Below are 15972 nucleotides of genomic sequence, written 5' to 3'. Positions count from 1 at the left end.
ACAGCCTGCCACAGGTGGGAGCAGCATGCTCCTTCAGATCGCCCACTCAGCTACATGTGAATGCTTCAGAACAAATGCTTGTTTCGTCACTACTATAATTCTTTAACTATGCCTAATATACACAAAATAAAATATATTACTATTGGAAATTACATTTCTTAAGAAAATATTTAGGATAGTCAACTGGTGCATCATCCAAAATGAAGACTTAGTCTATTTAATCATCTATTACCTAATTATGGAACATCTTTTATATCTCCTGCAGTGGGAGGCATACAGATTAAGTGTAAGTCCTTCCTCTGATCTTAATGAGTTTGTACTTTATTTTAGTTGAAGGAATAAAACTAATGTATGTAAAATCTACTGAGGAATAAATGCTTAGCTTGAAATGAGAGATATAAATATGGATTAGCTAATTCAGAGAAAAAATCATGACAACTGAGTCAGGTCTTAGTCATTGGACAGGATTTGGCTGAGGGAGAGGAGATGTCTCCGGGAAGGAAGCACTACATACAGAGGTAGAATGAGTGTAGTGCGGAAGGTTGTATTGTGCCAGCTAGAACAGTGACAGGAAAAGGTTGCCAGCAGGGTGGGAACAAGCTAAAGTCTACAGTTAATGCAGTGGAGAGTTAGTGTAAGTTCTTGAGCAGCAGGGTAAACTGATGAAAAGAGTTCCTGGGAAGAACAGAGAGGCACCATTGATAATGCAGTAATCCAGGGCAAGGTGATGAAGGCCTGAATTAGTGGTGCCAGTGAGAATAAAGTGGAATGGGTGAACCTGAGAACAGTTAATAGAGTCATGTAGGTAAAATACCGTACACTGAATACCAAAGTCACTCTCTACTGAGCATGACATGATCTTCTTTGCCTAACATTATCTGCGAATCACCAGTCTGAATGTCAGGTTTTACTCTATGGTATTGTAACTGTCAACTTTGTAGAAATTGGAATTAACTATAGCATAACTCAGGGATATAAACTAAAATTTGTTATGAGAATTAAATTCTTACTGTCAGCTTCCTTGTTTTTGTCTCTCTTGCTTTAAAAATGGAGTATACAATGCAAGGAGGAAAAACAGTAATTCTTTGAATTAGAGGAACTCAAAGTCTCACCTGCAAAGTAAATTGCAAAGTAATGAGATTGATCTCCGTACACCACTAGGGAACTTAGTGTCTTCAATCAGGTTCCTGAATGGTGGTGCTCAAACATCATGGAGGTCCTTAGAGATTGTGTCAGTTTCCTCATTTAACAGGTTAGGAATCTAAGATTCAAGTAGTTAATGTATAGATAGTAATAGTAAAACACCGAGGTTGTACAGTTCCTGTTGTGCATTTATAAAGATAACCTTTTGAAACGATGAATGGATGAGAAATGAGAGGATTCTTACAAAGTTTCTAATCAGAGTTAATAAAAAAGAGACTAAAGAGGTAGCCTTGATGAAAGTATTTATACACTTTAAATAGGTATCTAGTTTTCATAGTATTACAGTGTTTATGAATAAAGATATCACAGTGAAGAATACTTGGAAAACAACAGTCAAGTCCATTGGTTCTTAAACTTGCTGTATTTTATGTTTTGTGAATAAAATTACTTTCATTTTCACAAAAGGCTGATGTGTTTTGAAGCACAGATATATGTTTGGAAAAGGACACAAAATTTTTTTAACATTGCGAACACCTGTTGCTTTCAAACACATCGGTAACTAATTTCTGAAAGGGTTAGTACATTATTAAATCTTTTAATGTTTCAGGTTTCTGTTAAGTCAGCATTCTTTTACCATATCATTTGCAGAAAGTGGATTAACATACTCGATAAATGACAGTCATGGTGCTGAAAAAGATTTAAGTAAATGCTGGGGCCTTATTTAAGTGTAAAATAATATTCCAGCAGAGAAAGAAGATTTAGTTAATGAGTAAATATTACTATTATGTTGGATAAAGTCTCTGTTTCACTTTATCATAACTAGTCCTTTTTCCTGCCTTCTTACCCAGTCACTCTTACTGCTCAATAAATATTAATTGGGGACTAAAATTTCAACTAGAAAATAAAACAAATAAAATGACTATAATGGTATGAAAATTGAAAACATGGGAGTTAGATCACAAGCATTCACTACCGCCTTACTATTATTTTCTCGGATTACTGGGAAGTTTGGCTTTTTTTTTTGCTTCTTTGATTGCCACACTACATTTTGCCTTGAAGCCATCCATTTTGCAGATATTGAATTTCTTTTGAGTACTATTTTTATACAATAAGCATCACTACACCTCTGGATCTTGATAGCATTACTGCGGGAGGAGAAAGCAGCTTTGTGTTAGTAATTACCTAACATTGTCAGAAGCTGACTGCAGGCCTCTTTCTAGTGATAACAGAATAACCGCATAATGTAGCTTTATAGCACATGATTAATAGAAAATAATTACACGTCCTACAAAGGGATGCAATATTTCTTATAAATTGACTAGAATGGTTTCCTGTAGATTAAAGGACTCTTCATTATTTTATCAGTCCTCCTGAAGTACAGTCACTTGCCTATGTTAGCATTTCAGTTGATGTTAAGAGCTGAATAGGTGAAGGATACCAGATGGCAGACCTCCTTGTACCTGAAACCTTGTGTTCCATAAAGATTACATGATGCTTCCTAACATTTCAAAGATTTAGACAACAGCCTGGTATGGATTGTCTATTTTTTGTTTGCTAAGAAGATAAAGTTTGAGAGTTTTCCTTTTTGTTTTTTAAATGATCCACCTGTGACTTTATAGAACAATACTATAATTAGTTTGTGGACTGCAAAACAACATTGTATTGGTTGCATTATTTTCCACTGTAAGTAATATATCATTCATAATCACATTTGTTTGGGGGTGGAAAAGAGGAAAGGCATAGACAGGCAGATTTTCTTTTTCAGAAGGACACCTTGTACAATATTGAATGTTCAGGCCAAAGTTTAGAATACTGTACTCCAAGAAGCATTTTCATTCCAATTTATAGGCTGCAAATGGTTTAATTGGGATTCATGTTGCTCAGGAGGCTCATACAGAGAATGGTAATGATAAAAGTAAAAAGCTCCTGTATTTGCAGTCTTGTCAACACTCTAATGGCTGCAGTGTAAATCCATAAATTTGCCTCCTGTATTTTTACCTCACTATATTTGATCATAATGCATTAATTTCAAACAGGAATATAATTTGCAATTCTTTACAAATATAAGGTAATATTCTGGTTTTTAGTTTTACCTTTTCTGATTTAAATCTGATATTTTAGAGTATTTTTATGAAGTGTATGTTTCCTATGTTTTTCAATTATTTTAAATTAAGTGAAGCATTTAAGATTATTTTAGTCTAAACCTTTTTTCTCCCTAGAGTATAACTTTTAAGGGATTTGTTTATAGTTGATTAAGCTCCTCCCTGCTGTTTACCACTATGCTTTCTAGTTAATAAATCTTCCTGTTCTACCATAGCACAGAATTCTCTCAACTGTGAAGTCTGCCCTTGTTGATGTGATTTCTTGGGAACTAATTTCTTAAATTTGGGTGTGAGTAACTTTTTGAAAATGATAACATGCCTTTAGTTGATAGCATAGACTATGACCAAAGTAGAATATTATAAAGTAATAACTTTCTGGCTTGTAATTTGAATCTAAGCATTGACCCCCAGATTGAGGGCCATTCTCTGGAAGCAAGTTTAAGCCAATAATATGTCTTCTCACTGAATGTTTTCTGTGTCTGTCATTGGGGAGCAGGGGCCTAGTTCCTTTTCTCATTCCAAATAATCAGTTTCAAAAATCTTATATTGGCATTGAATAAGAGCTTTAACACTCAGACCTACCCTGTTAATTATCCATTTTGAAATCTTACAGTAGTCTGTGGAACGTTAAGTATGTGTGTTTTTTTAAGCATTAGGCTTTAATTGTATTCATTGCCTTAAAAATAGAAAAGGGCAGTTTTATTAGGTATCTATTAAGATATAATCGTTGCTAATCATGACTTTCAGTAAGTTAGTATTTTCTTCTGATAAATATGTCCTACATAGATTATAGCCATCATTGGGTTCTGGGCATCAGAGTATCCTCGTTGCTTAGACAGCTTCTTCCACTAAGTTCACACTATCAGTGAACTTTAAAAGTTTAAAACTTAAAATCTTGAGTTTACTGCCTCACAAGCCAGAGCTGTGCCCTCAATAGAATAACAATAGCAGGAGTGGTCTTTTCTCCCCTCTCCCCCTCCACTTTGTTCTTCCAATAAACCTAATCCTGATACTGCCCACTGTTTGAAAAAGTGCCTATGGATTTTATCCTATAATCTCTCTATTGATAGACTACATATCAATACATACACGCTAATGTAATGCTACATTTGTATTAAAGAATTGCATAATTTTCCTTTCTGATGGTCAATAGCATACTAATCAATACAAATGTTAAGTCTGTACTAGTATTAACATTCCCTCCCCACATATAACTCAATATACATATGCACATTTATCTATGACTCAGATGCTGGAAAATCATAACCTATTAAATTACTTTTGGGATTGATTTTAAAAATTTATCTTATATGAAAAATTAAATTTGAGCACTACAATGCTTGTGAAGAGTATTGCTTTTGGAAGATATTATTCTTGAAACTTGAAATTCATTTTACTTTGTTTGTATCTCACTACACATAAATAAATTTGAGATAAAAATACATTAGTCAATCTGGCAGACATATGAGACCGGTTATGGAGTATTCACAATGCGTAAAGCAGTGGTGTATCTGTCAAAGGAGGAAAAAGTGGGAGAAAAGGAGGTATAGGTTTGTTTATCTCAGGTTGCAAAGTAAATGCAAAAGTGACTCATCGACCACTCTGTTTTAGAGGTAGATTAATATTTTGCCTTTATAACTTGAGATACTTTTATTTCCTATTGATCTTCCACTATAAGGGTGACTCTAACAGCACCTTTAAATTCCTTCTACCTATCCTTTATCTAAGGTAGTTTATGGTCAATAATAAAGGAATAATAAATGCCTTAGGGAAACTATTTTAAAGGAACCTATTTGTGAATTATTTTTTAAGCAGTTTTTTGGTGTTATTAGTGTTTCCGTATTCTCTAATTTATCTGTTAAAGTGTGTATATGAGATTTTCTTAAGAAGGGGCACACATCTATCAACATTCTAAATCATTTTAGGTCATGTAAGTTTAAGAAATAAGTAGTTTATTGTAAAAAAATTATTTTATCCTTGCTAGATGATAAGCTTCTTGAAGGCAAATATAATAGCTTAAGGATCCTGGCTTTAACCTTCTATAGCCTCTTACACATGAAAGGTGTCCCCAGGCTCTGTGGAGAGAGAGAGTGTCCCCGAGAGAAGGCTTCCTGAGGTAGTTTCATTTTCTAGGTTTTCATCATGAGTGATTGTTTCTGTGTTCTGTGCCCAATAATAAACAGGCTTTGTGTTGTACCTTAATTTAAATCGTTGCCTAACAGCATTTTAAAGTGTCCAGAAACAAAAAGATGAAAATGTTTACATTTGCAGCTCAAGCTCTTTTAACTTTATAAATAGAAATAACATTTCTAAGAAGTTGCATACAAACGACATTGTACTTACACCAGTCTAAAGGTTAATATTGCATATTGTTTTCAATTAGGAATACAATAGATATGGCTGGTGGGTAGGAGAAATGAAGGGAGCCATTGGCTTGGTGCCTAAAGCCTACATAATGGAGATGTATGATATTTGAGAGTCCTGGGTAAGTACATTTTAATCCAATATTCTGTAATAGCTCATATGTTCTCTTGATCTCTTCGTTATGAGTCTTTGCCTTTTTAAAAGTCTTTAGAGTTCTCTGATAACACAAAGATTGTGCCCCCAGATCTTTTTTGTTTTGTTTGATCTGGTTTAATTTTTAAAATAAGAATTTTTTAAATAAAAACTTTATGGAATTTACTTTGGAAATGAATAGATTATTTAGAGTAAGTTCTTTTGATAGTAACCAGCTGTTTTCCCAAACTTCCTCCTTTTCAGTAAAATACCACTTTTATGGCCTTTCTGAAGAGTTGAATTGACAAAATGTTGAGTAAAAATACATTTTTCCTTGGCTAAAAGTGTAATTTTTTTAAGCAGGAAAAATCAAGTTTCAGCTGAATCAAAAATTAAAATGCAGCTTTCCCTTTCTCCTGCAGAAAAGGAAAATTCTTCTGCTTGTCTGCAAATGCTTTGGATTTAGAAGCGTCATGAAAACACGAGTGACAGCTCCTAACCTCTCCTTGTTTTATTAAACATTACTTATCTTTGACTGTTATTTTATGCAGTCGCTCATTAAAATATTCCTCTGATGTGAAATTAAATGAAGGATATTAATGTAAATTAGATGCAACCAGTAAAGTTATACCTGTTGCTATTTTGCAAAGAAATAATTATAGTTTTTATTTACCCATTTGATTTGTGTGAAGAATTCATCACTATTTTATACGTAACATATAGGCTACTATAGTATAGTAGGCTACGATTGCTACTTCTGGTGTGATTTGTAATGTTTCTTAATCATTGGACATCAATTATTTTTAGAGAGTAATGTATAATTTCATAGCATTTTAAATTTAGTGTATCATGCAAGTTTTTTGGTAGATGCTGAAGAATGTGGTTGCTAAACAAAGAATGCTAAAGAATGTTCAAACTTTATAGATAACTTTATTGTTATTATTTATTTTCACACATTTAATTCCTATTAAGTACAACTGCAAGAAAGAAAAAATGATGAAGTTGCAAATGGCAGTGTGCTGTCACCTGCAACACAAGTGCGTACCAGAAGTATGACTCATGCAAAGCATTTTACCATACAAATATCCTGGTGCAATGATGGGCCTGGCAACATTTTCTACTGTACTTTTGTTTAAATTTAATGAAACAAAAAATTCCTAAGAAATACCATCCTACCACTAACAAAATGGTATAAAGAATCTCTCAGCCTGGCCAACATGGTGAAACCCCGTCTCTACTAAAAATTAGCCAAGTGTGGTAATGTGCACTCGCAGTCCCAGCTACTTGGGAGGCCAAGGCACGAGAATTGCTTGAACAAGGGAGGCAGAGGTTGCAGTGAGCCAAGATCGCGCCACTGCACTCCAGCCTGGGCGACAGAGTAAGACTCCATCTCAGAAAAAAAAAAAAAAAAACAGAATCTCAGTGTATTCTCAAAGTAAAAAGGCATAACCAAGCACTCTCTTACCTTGCCTTATTGCTATGCTATTTACATCCCACTGCAGAACAGCAGATTTGAGGCTTTTCTATATACTTCTCAGAGCACTGAAAAGAAAAGAAGGGTTTGCAGAGGAGAGTGTAGAAATCCCGGTGGTAGCATGTACCAACAGGTGAGTAGAAAGGTAGTGTTAGCCTGACATTTGAGTTATACTCTGTGCTGCCTGAGCAAATTTGTAGAATCATATAATTACCTTTTCATATATATTTGAAATCAGAGGTGTTTAAAATACCTATGAGATACCAATGTAGCCTTAACATATGTCAAAACGCATTGCTGGTTAGATAATTATTTGGACTACACATAAACTCCTAATATTGAATCATTACTTATCAGGTATTATCTTTATGGAACTTTTCAATATCTTTGCTTTATAAAGATTCTAAACACGTATCTGAGCTGGTAATATTTTAAAATCTCCATTATTTGTGTAAAACTGTTTATAAGCAGTGTTTGAGAGGGTCTGTTTTACCGTTATCCCCTCAATATCCTGATCATCCAATCTCAAATGTGAAAAAAAAAAGAAATTTGATTTTAGGGATTGTGAGTAAACAAGTTTATATAGAGAGACATTGTGAAGTGAAAGTTTTCAGAAGTTACATTTGTGCAGTTGTTACCTTTTCCTCATATAGTGTCATTGAAATAGACTGAAATTATCTTGGCAAAAGTTAGACAACCAAAGATGACTTTAGTGGATTGGTTTTCAAAACTTGAGCAGCTGAAAAGCAAAAGCCGTTGTTTCCAATGACAATGTAGCCTTTGTGGATTTGGGTTTGTGCTTTGGGTTGAAAAGAAGTTTTTAGTCCTAGCCAGTAGATGGCAGCAGCTTTTCATTGCAGACAAAACCTCTTGAAACCCCTCCCCCATGGCACAAACTCGCCCATGATGGAAAGCATTTAGATTTCTGCCTCCTTTTACAGTTAATCCAGGAGAGGGAGTCCTTTGCCAACTGATGACCAGCAGTTCCAAGCCAGATAGTCTCGTGAACAGTGACAATACAGAAATAAGGTGTTATTTCTGTTCAGATCTCCACCGGCCTTTGTTCTTTCAAAACTTGAATATAGGTGGGAGACATAAGAAAGGAAAGAAAAGACGTAAAACTGGAGTGACAGGACAAATAATCATTACTTTCAATTCATGACTGCTTTATATTCATTTGATGAAATCATTTGTATACAAACCAGGGAGAGTTTTCTTTACACCCTTGACAATATATCACATACTCTTCAAGATCATAATAATATCATTAATATGAATTTAAACAACACGGCTTGTTAGAAAATATGCTAATTGCTGTGGTCTCATTATGTTTGCTTAGCTTTTATTTGTTTTTCTGTGAACAGTTAGAGAGCTAATTTTTTTCAAAGGTGATTGTAAGTCATATTTTATGTAGCATTTTGCTTGATTATTTGCTCTGTACTGAATTTGTACTCTATTGCCATTAGATCTTACAATAATGTTCCACTCTGCAAATTTTTAAGGTTCAAATAAAGTTTAATTGTTTGCAAACTGTTATGATGCTAATAATTCAACAGCCTGCTGTGTTACTAATGAAATTACTTTGTTATGATTAATTTGGAAAATAGTGTGTTGATTGTAGTAATTAAGCACAACAAGGTGAAGTAAATGATTCTAATGCCATCTGGCCGCCAAACTGAATGAAGAAATGAAATAGGGCTGTCATCTGAATTTATTCAAAGAAGTAAGGATAATACAAATGACTTTCATTGCTTTAGGATTTACACTTAACACAGCTCACTCCGTTCTATTTTTGCCACTTTGCTGCATATGACACTTTCTTTCATAGAAAAAGAATGTCATTTAGTCCAGCAATTGTTTTGAATACTTTATTTTATTGTAAGCTGATTATTTTTACTGTGTGCTAATTTAATTACAGATAATTACATAAAGTATTATAGGACCATGGGAAAAAAAATCACTTTTCAACCATGTGTAGGTGAAATCCATATATATGGGGTTTCGTTTTTGTTTCATGTTTTGTTTTGTTTCACTTTTTGCTATCAGTACACAACCACTTTGAATATAGCCTTGCACAAAGAGTAGGGCATCCATTCAACTGTTTCTTAAATGTGTACAGAGGCTCACTCTTAGTTCTTATGATTTCTACTTTTTATATAATTTCATGTAATTTCTGCACTCTACTACTTGCTACTCATTCATAGACTGGTACTATCCAGGGTCATAATTTAAAATAGAACTGAGTTAGATATTATGAATTCAGATTTGCAGTTCAGCCATTAGAAGAAAATTAACCCTAATATACATGTTGTTTAAGAGCTTGAACTTCATCAGTGAGACTGAGTGAAGCATTGTGAGAATTTTTAAAGTTCTAAATTTCAGATAAATCAGTCATTTGTATTTCATTTGTTGGAGTTATAGACACACACCATATAGAGATCACTTTTGCTTCTCTTGAGTTCAGTAGGTTCATGACTATTGAAAAGCAATCCACATGGTAAAGAAAGAGGTGGTGAAGAGTGGAGATCAAAACATGATCAAGCCATGGAAAACACAGCTTCACTCAAAGGTTGAAAGAATACTTTGTGTGTGTGTGTGTGTGTGTGTGTGTGTGTGTACACTGTATATATATATAAAATAAAAACATTTGATGAATATGATCTTATTTATAGTAATATACTTAGTATTCAAAAATACAGAGAAACAATAAGTACTACATTGTTAAAATATTATTATACAAGTTTAATATATACTCAAATGCACAACAGTTTATCCTCTGGATTGGGAACAAGAGATTTCTAGACATCTCAGCTTTAGCCAGTTTATTATACACCTACTGCTTTATAGTTGAGTTCTTCCAGAATATCTGTTAGAACCCCTGATAGCATACTATTTTATGATGAGATAAATACTTTAAAAATTATATGATCACAGTAGCATGGAATGACATTTCATTAATGCTATGTTTGAGGGGCTTTTTCTTGTTTCTGCTAGTAGAATCTGTTCTACCATTACTTATACACAAACATATTATTTATTGCCAGCATGGTACACATTATATGGTGTGGATCCAGTAAATATTTGTTAATTAACTGATTTGGCACCCCACAGTATCTCAAGACATGAGATTTAAGAAGAAAAGAGCTTGACTAGTAAACCTGGTAGAGAAAATGCCTTTATACAGTTAGTATATCCCATAATACTATCAACAAGTAGATTGGATTTTATTGTTATAACAGAATTGAGTGAGATTGTGAATAATAAGAAAGTTGAGTTGTGGTACATTGTCCTTAGATGTTTCCTTCCTTTCTTTCCTTGTGTTCAGTGTTGTGACCTCAAATAAGAGGCACAGGTGCCTCCTTGGGCAGCTTGGGGCAAGTGATCTACTTTCACTTTCCAGTGAAACATCTCAAATCACTGCTGCCCTGCATTCCACTTGCGTAATATCAGAGAAGCCTTTCCTGCGTCTGATCTTGAAAGCATTCTAGCTGTCGCCTTGGGCAGATCAAAAATTTGTGCAAGTAAGTGGGAAGTTTCACAGTTGCTGCCAAATCTAATCATAATTTAGCTTTTGTCCTTTTTGTTAACTTTTACTCCCTGTTTATTTAAAGTTGTATGATTATGTTAACTTGAGTGCTTTGAGTCCCCAAGATGAAAGGAACTGTAAATGCAGAAAGTCGACTTAGTCATACGACTGCTCAGTTTAGGTCTTCAGTGTTGAGAGAGGGGCTGGAAGTTGAGCAAGCCAAAACACTTGACTATGTGCAAAGGTGTGAATATAGAAACTGCTCCCAAAGCCCATCTCTTAAGTACCTTTCTTAATGCTGGAACTTTGGAAGGTGTTTTCCTAGGTTTCTCTCCTCTTTTTTTTTTTTTTTTTCAGTTTTCTTTTTTGTTATCCATTACTTGGAGAGGCAATATAGCACAGCCCTTGTCTGTTTTCTGTTTATTGGCCTCAACTTTCTAATATAAAAATTTCACTCCTGCTAGAGTAAAAGCAGGTGCCATTTTGTAGCTTGAACTGCAATTTACTTCTTGTTTGGGGAAAGTGTCATACAGGTACTCTCAAAGGAGAAAATTAATGACACTAGCGTATGCTGGTTAAAGACAGCTGCTTTCATGGAGGAGAAAATTCCAACAAATAAGCAGATTCTCATCTACTACCTTCCCCTCCCAGCTCCCATGGGAGTCTATTTAGAAAACCTTGTGTTCTTTATCACATCAAATGTGATGATAACAATTTAAGTCAGACTAGTAATAGTAATAGCTAACATTTACTGAGTGTTTACTATTTGTCATGCTGTGCACTTTTCATTCAGTTCTTATAACAACCCTATGAAGTAAGTTCTGTTATTCATTACCATTTTCCTGATTAGGAAACAGGCTAAATAATTTGTCCCCAAAGCCTTAGGGTAGTGAGTTACCTAACCAAGCCTCACACCAGCCTCCTTCCCCTGAATTGAACACTATTCTGCTGCGCAGTACTGTGATGAATTAAAACCAAATGCTTACTTGGATTCTTTGCATATAATAGGCATACAACAAATGCTTGTTGACCACTGATGCTGTCACCATTTGTAGAAAATAACCTGAAGCACGTGAAAAGAATCATCCAATAATTGACAATTGGATAGCTGAATTTGGCTCACTAGTCAGGAAAGCATACCATGGTTATCATATCAGATCCAAAGCAGCTGATCCGCAATGGAGACAAAACTTTTATGCAGGAACACTTGACGTTCCAGTCCAGATGAAAATAGGAAGTCAATCAAAGCAGCAGAGTCCAGAGAGGACACCAAGCCAAACTGACCCTTTTCTAAGGACCTTTTCCCATCCTTTCCACCTCCTCCAATGTGAAGCCCAGTAAAGGGACCAGCCGGGGGAGCCTTGAAGAGGGCTGCAAATCCAGCTGCTTCTGTCTCAAATAGTTGTTTTTTAGGGGATGGGTTTTAATTGATAGGTTTAAAAAAATAAAGGATTGTTAACAAACTGTACAATCAATAAACTTCATTGTAAAACATGTATAATTTTGTAACTGAGTGATGGCAATGTCTGACCTGACTTTTGCTTGTTGAGATATGAATTTGTTTAAGAAGAATTTTTATTGGAATATCTGATACATAAGTACGTACAAGGTCTTATTCCGTGGACACCCAAGCAGTGCCTTGTACTGGACCTCATAAAGACTTCTGTTGTGTTTTTTGAACAAATCCTTTTTAAGTATTTTTATACTTCAGTGATTGGAGGCTGAGGGGTGGGGAGAGTGAAAAGATTAAGAGATAAGTAAGGACTAACATTCACTATTATGGCTCTGGAATTTAACCAGAGAGGTGGTAAAATTGAGCCCTCTCATAGTCTAAAATACACCCTATAGTACTGACTGTCTTATAGCCCAAGAGAAAGGGGTGTACCAAAGTTCTATTTTCAAGGGGTATTTGATTCTGTAGAGTTCTTTGAAATGTTTCCATGCCTACTATTCAGAACATCATGCTTCTGAAGGACAAGGAGTGAATGACTGCATTACCCTGATCTCCAGCTGCCCACCAAGTAGGTCTCAGTGGTGTAAAATAACCTGTCCCATCTAGGATACCCTACTAATCCCTAATTCCCAGGTCAAGCGCTTGTGGTCCGTAGAGTCTCTGTTGCTCCCTGCTTTCATCTCCTTGCGCCGCTTTCCTCCTCCTCCTCAGGCTATTCCAAGGAGCTGGAGTCATATGAGCCATGAGATGTTACAATTCTTATCGCTCTACATAGTTCACAATGTCAAGTGTGCCCTCTGCTTTCTGGGAACCCAGCAGAAAAACAAGTTGTGTAACTGTGTGTTTATCATGTTATAAGCATCCTGAATTGAAAAACCTGAAATGTAGCAATCTTGTGAATGTGTGTTATTATCTCTCTGTTGCTTTGCTTCAGTTGGTCAGCATATTTGCTTTATTCTTTATTATCGTCTCAGGGCTTGCTATTTTTCTTCCTATCTAATTAAATGATTCCATTTTGAATAAATTACATTTAAGTGCCATCCTGTGCAAGGGGTATTTCAAACATAGAATTTGACACAGTCTTTCCCAAGTAGATTGATAGTCTAAATAAGATAGGGCATAAACACAGGGAAGGATAAGGACAGCCCCACATAACCTTGCCTTGGTACAGTTCTTAGCAGGTTAAGCCACTAGCAGTGTCCTAAGACATAAAAGGTTCTCTGATTTTGTGATATCTGAACCTTAGGGATTAGCTGGGAAACAAACTGGGAATCTTTCCTTATGTATATATTTTTAAAAATAAACGGGGAGGGAAACGCAAGGGTTTCAGTGTTGTTTCAGATGAGAATATTTAAAAAAAAATTCCAAAATGCTTGTAGCTCCTGAATTAAGTGTGAGGGGAAGCAAAGAGCTGTGTATATGAATAATGTGAACGTCTTTTACAGAGTTGCTACCAGTTATGGTAACATAACTCTGGAAGCTGAGAGTGACCCCTACCCCTTTAGGAGTAAGGACTCTTTTCCTTCAGTTGGAGACAGAGTTGTACCAGCAGTATTCAGCTGAAAGTGAGTAGTAGTAAGAACACTGGCATTGGAGTCAACCAAAACTCTAGTTTCACTCTCTAGTGCCTTGTGCCCTAGAATAAGTTTCCTTCCCTGCGGAATACCAGTGGTGCCTGTTCTCTCTGCCCTGTCAGTATTGTGGTTAGGCTCAAGTGAGATTATGTTTAGAAGTGACTTGAAAAATCAACAATAGTGTCAAACATGGCTTTCCTGCATTTAAAGATATGAGAACTGAAATGGAACAATGATCAAATAATTTCTCCTTCACACCAAAATCTAGCAAGGGAAAAAAATGTTGATACTCAGCATTGGCTGTAATACTACTTGAAATAATTTTAGTGAGCCCTTGGTATTATTATTTATAACAAAAATTGATGCAAATAATCCTAGAGGAGTTTGAAATTTGATTCTCCTTTAATTTTCAATGCATTTTTTGATCAAGTCATTGACTTCCAAGCTATGGTCAATTTCTGTTAATGGTGATTTTAATCACAGAGATGTTACTTCTGTCTATAAAGTTTCTAAATAAACTTTTCTCATGATATTTAAAACCACCAATCTGCTAATAATAGTCTTTAGGTATATGTTGTTTGTAGTTGGTTGGAGTTAGCAGAGAATTAATTTTTTTAAACTGATATTCTAAGGAAAATATTTGTGCTGACTTCCTTTGCCCATTATCTAATCCTTTTATGAACTGTTTCTTCCAGATGGGTATCTATGAATGTTTGTGTGTGAATACACACTTTCTAGTTAAAAAACATCAGATGCATATCTAGGAGTGACACAATTTTATTTTCTCTAATTAGCCTTGTAATATAGCACTAATCTTGGTTTGTAGTTTGTGAAAATATGGGGCTGGAAATGAGGGCAAACCAGAACCTCATTACATGTAACCTTAATGCTTTAATGTTATAACTTTAGGCAAAGCTAATAAAAGATGCAAAGGACTCTTAAATAATTTAAATTATCTAAAAAATTGAGCATATTCCTTCAAATAATAATGGCTTTCATGATCTGATTTTTTAAAAATTCATTTTTCATGTGAATTACTTAGAAGATATCAAAGTAAGTTTGAGTTTATTTAAGATTATTAAGTATATTTGTTATGCAGAGTCGCTGAAGATTCCATTTTCTAGTCTAGCAATTGTAATCTATAGCGTGATGTAGTACATAATTCTGGTAACATCGGATGATGTCATGGTAGTATAGAGTTAATTCTTAGCACTTCTCTTTAAAATGGTGCTTTGTGATGTGATTCCTTGATTATTTTGAACCATTAATCAATTCTATCAGCTTAAAAAATAGACACATTGTGTACCTGTTACCACTGGTTTCTAAAATCAAAGTTTCTCTTACCATCTTAACCTTACCAGTTTAAGCTGGGAAACTATTACTTTTATAATGTATTTATATTATTATCATTACATACTCTTTGATAAAGGAAAACAATGGGACTATACTAAATTGTGGCAACTGTGATTAAAGATAAGTCTGTTTTCTAAACTTTTCCTAAGTGATTATAGTAGAGAATTTCAAGCTATAAGTATACCATCCTTTGCTTCTCCTAAAGCTATGATCTATAGCAATAAATACTCTGTATTGATACGACTTAATTTTAATGGATGTATACTGAGGCTGGAAACATATTGTAGCTTAGCATTTAGTGTCTTAATTTTTAAACAGTTTTGAAATTTTAAAAATTGATATAATTGCCTGAATATTCTGTTATTGGGCCCGTTTCATGCTAGAAGATTATTCTCATTTCACATCTTTCCTAAAGATTATGTTGTTCACAATGTATTTTTACTGACACTTCATTGCTATTTTTGCGTAACTGAAAATCTGTCATTTTCATTTTAGCTCAGTTTGGAAACATGAAAATCGTATCAGAGCAGCATATTAAAGATTAGTATAGAAACACACAAAAAATGAAAGAGCCACATAGAGATAAATTTAGTCACATTATTCAAGTGTGCCATTTTAATCCATTAATCTGGTTTGAGGCTGCTTAAGAGAAATATTTCTCACTGAATGAGTTTTTTCTCTTAAAAAAATGTTGAGAAGAGAAGCATCTCATCTAAAACAATTACCATGGGTTTTTTTGTTTTTTGAAGAAAAGGGTAAAGCAAGAGCCGCCTTAATACTCTGCCATAATTTATTCTTAGTCAAAAACAGATTACCATTTACACATTAGGTATTAAAAGCTTGTTATAGTG

General features: G+C 34.5%; 1 protein-coding gene and 1 long non-coding RNA gene across 6 annotated transcripts in view; both read left to right on the top strand.

Annotated features, from left to right (window-relative positions):
• SKAP2 (src kinase associated phosphoprotein 2) overlaps positions 1–15972 on the top strand; it is a 212628-nt gene that overhangs the window by 194548 nt on the left and 2108 nt on the right. For 4 of the 5 annotated variants that reach the window (XM_019031601.4, XM_004045212.5, XM_055346901.1 and 1 more), the window contains 2 exons: positions 5629–5730; positions 6164–8745. The exons of the other annotated variant lie outside the window; for it this stretch is intronic. In XM_019031601.4, the coding sequence (XP_018887146.1) occupies positions 5629–5721 (93 nt within the window). In that variant the 3' untranslated portion in view covers positions 5722–5730; positions 6164–8745. Of the gene's footprint in view, positions 1–5628; positions 5731–6163; positions 8746–15972 lie in introns of those variants that run through there. 5 annotated transcript variants of the gene reach the window in all.
• On the top strand, positions 9154–12237 carry LOC129523635 (uncharacterized). Its single transcript, XR_008667189.1, has 3 exons — positions 9154–9784; positions 10541–10736; positions 11750–12237. It is a non-coding gene; the product is annotated as an uncharacterized lncRNA (long non-coding RNA).

The sequence above is a fragment of the Gorilla gorilla genome, chromosome 6, assembly GCF_029281585.2.
Source record: "Gorilla gorilla gorilla isolate KB3781 chromosome 6, NHGRI_mGorGor1-v2.1_pri, whole genome shotgun sequence".
Lineage (NCBI taxonomy): Eukaryota > Metazoa > Chordata > Mammalia > Primates > Hominidae > Gorilla > Gorilla gorilla.
Note: the sequence above shows the minus strand (reverse complement) of the source record. Positions and strands in the feature narration are given on the sequence as shown.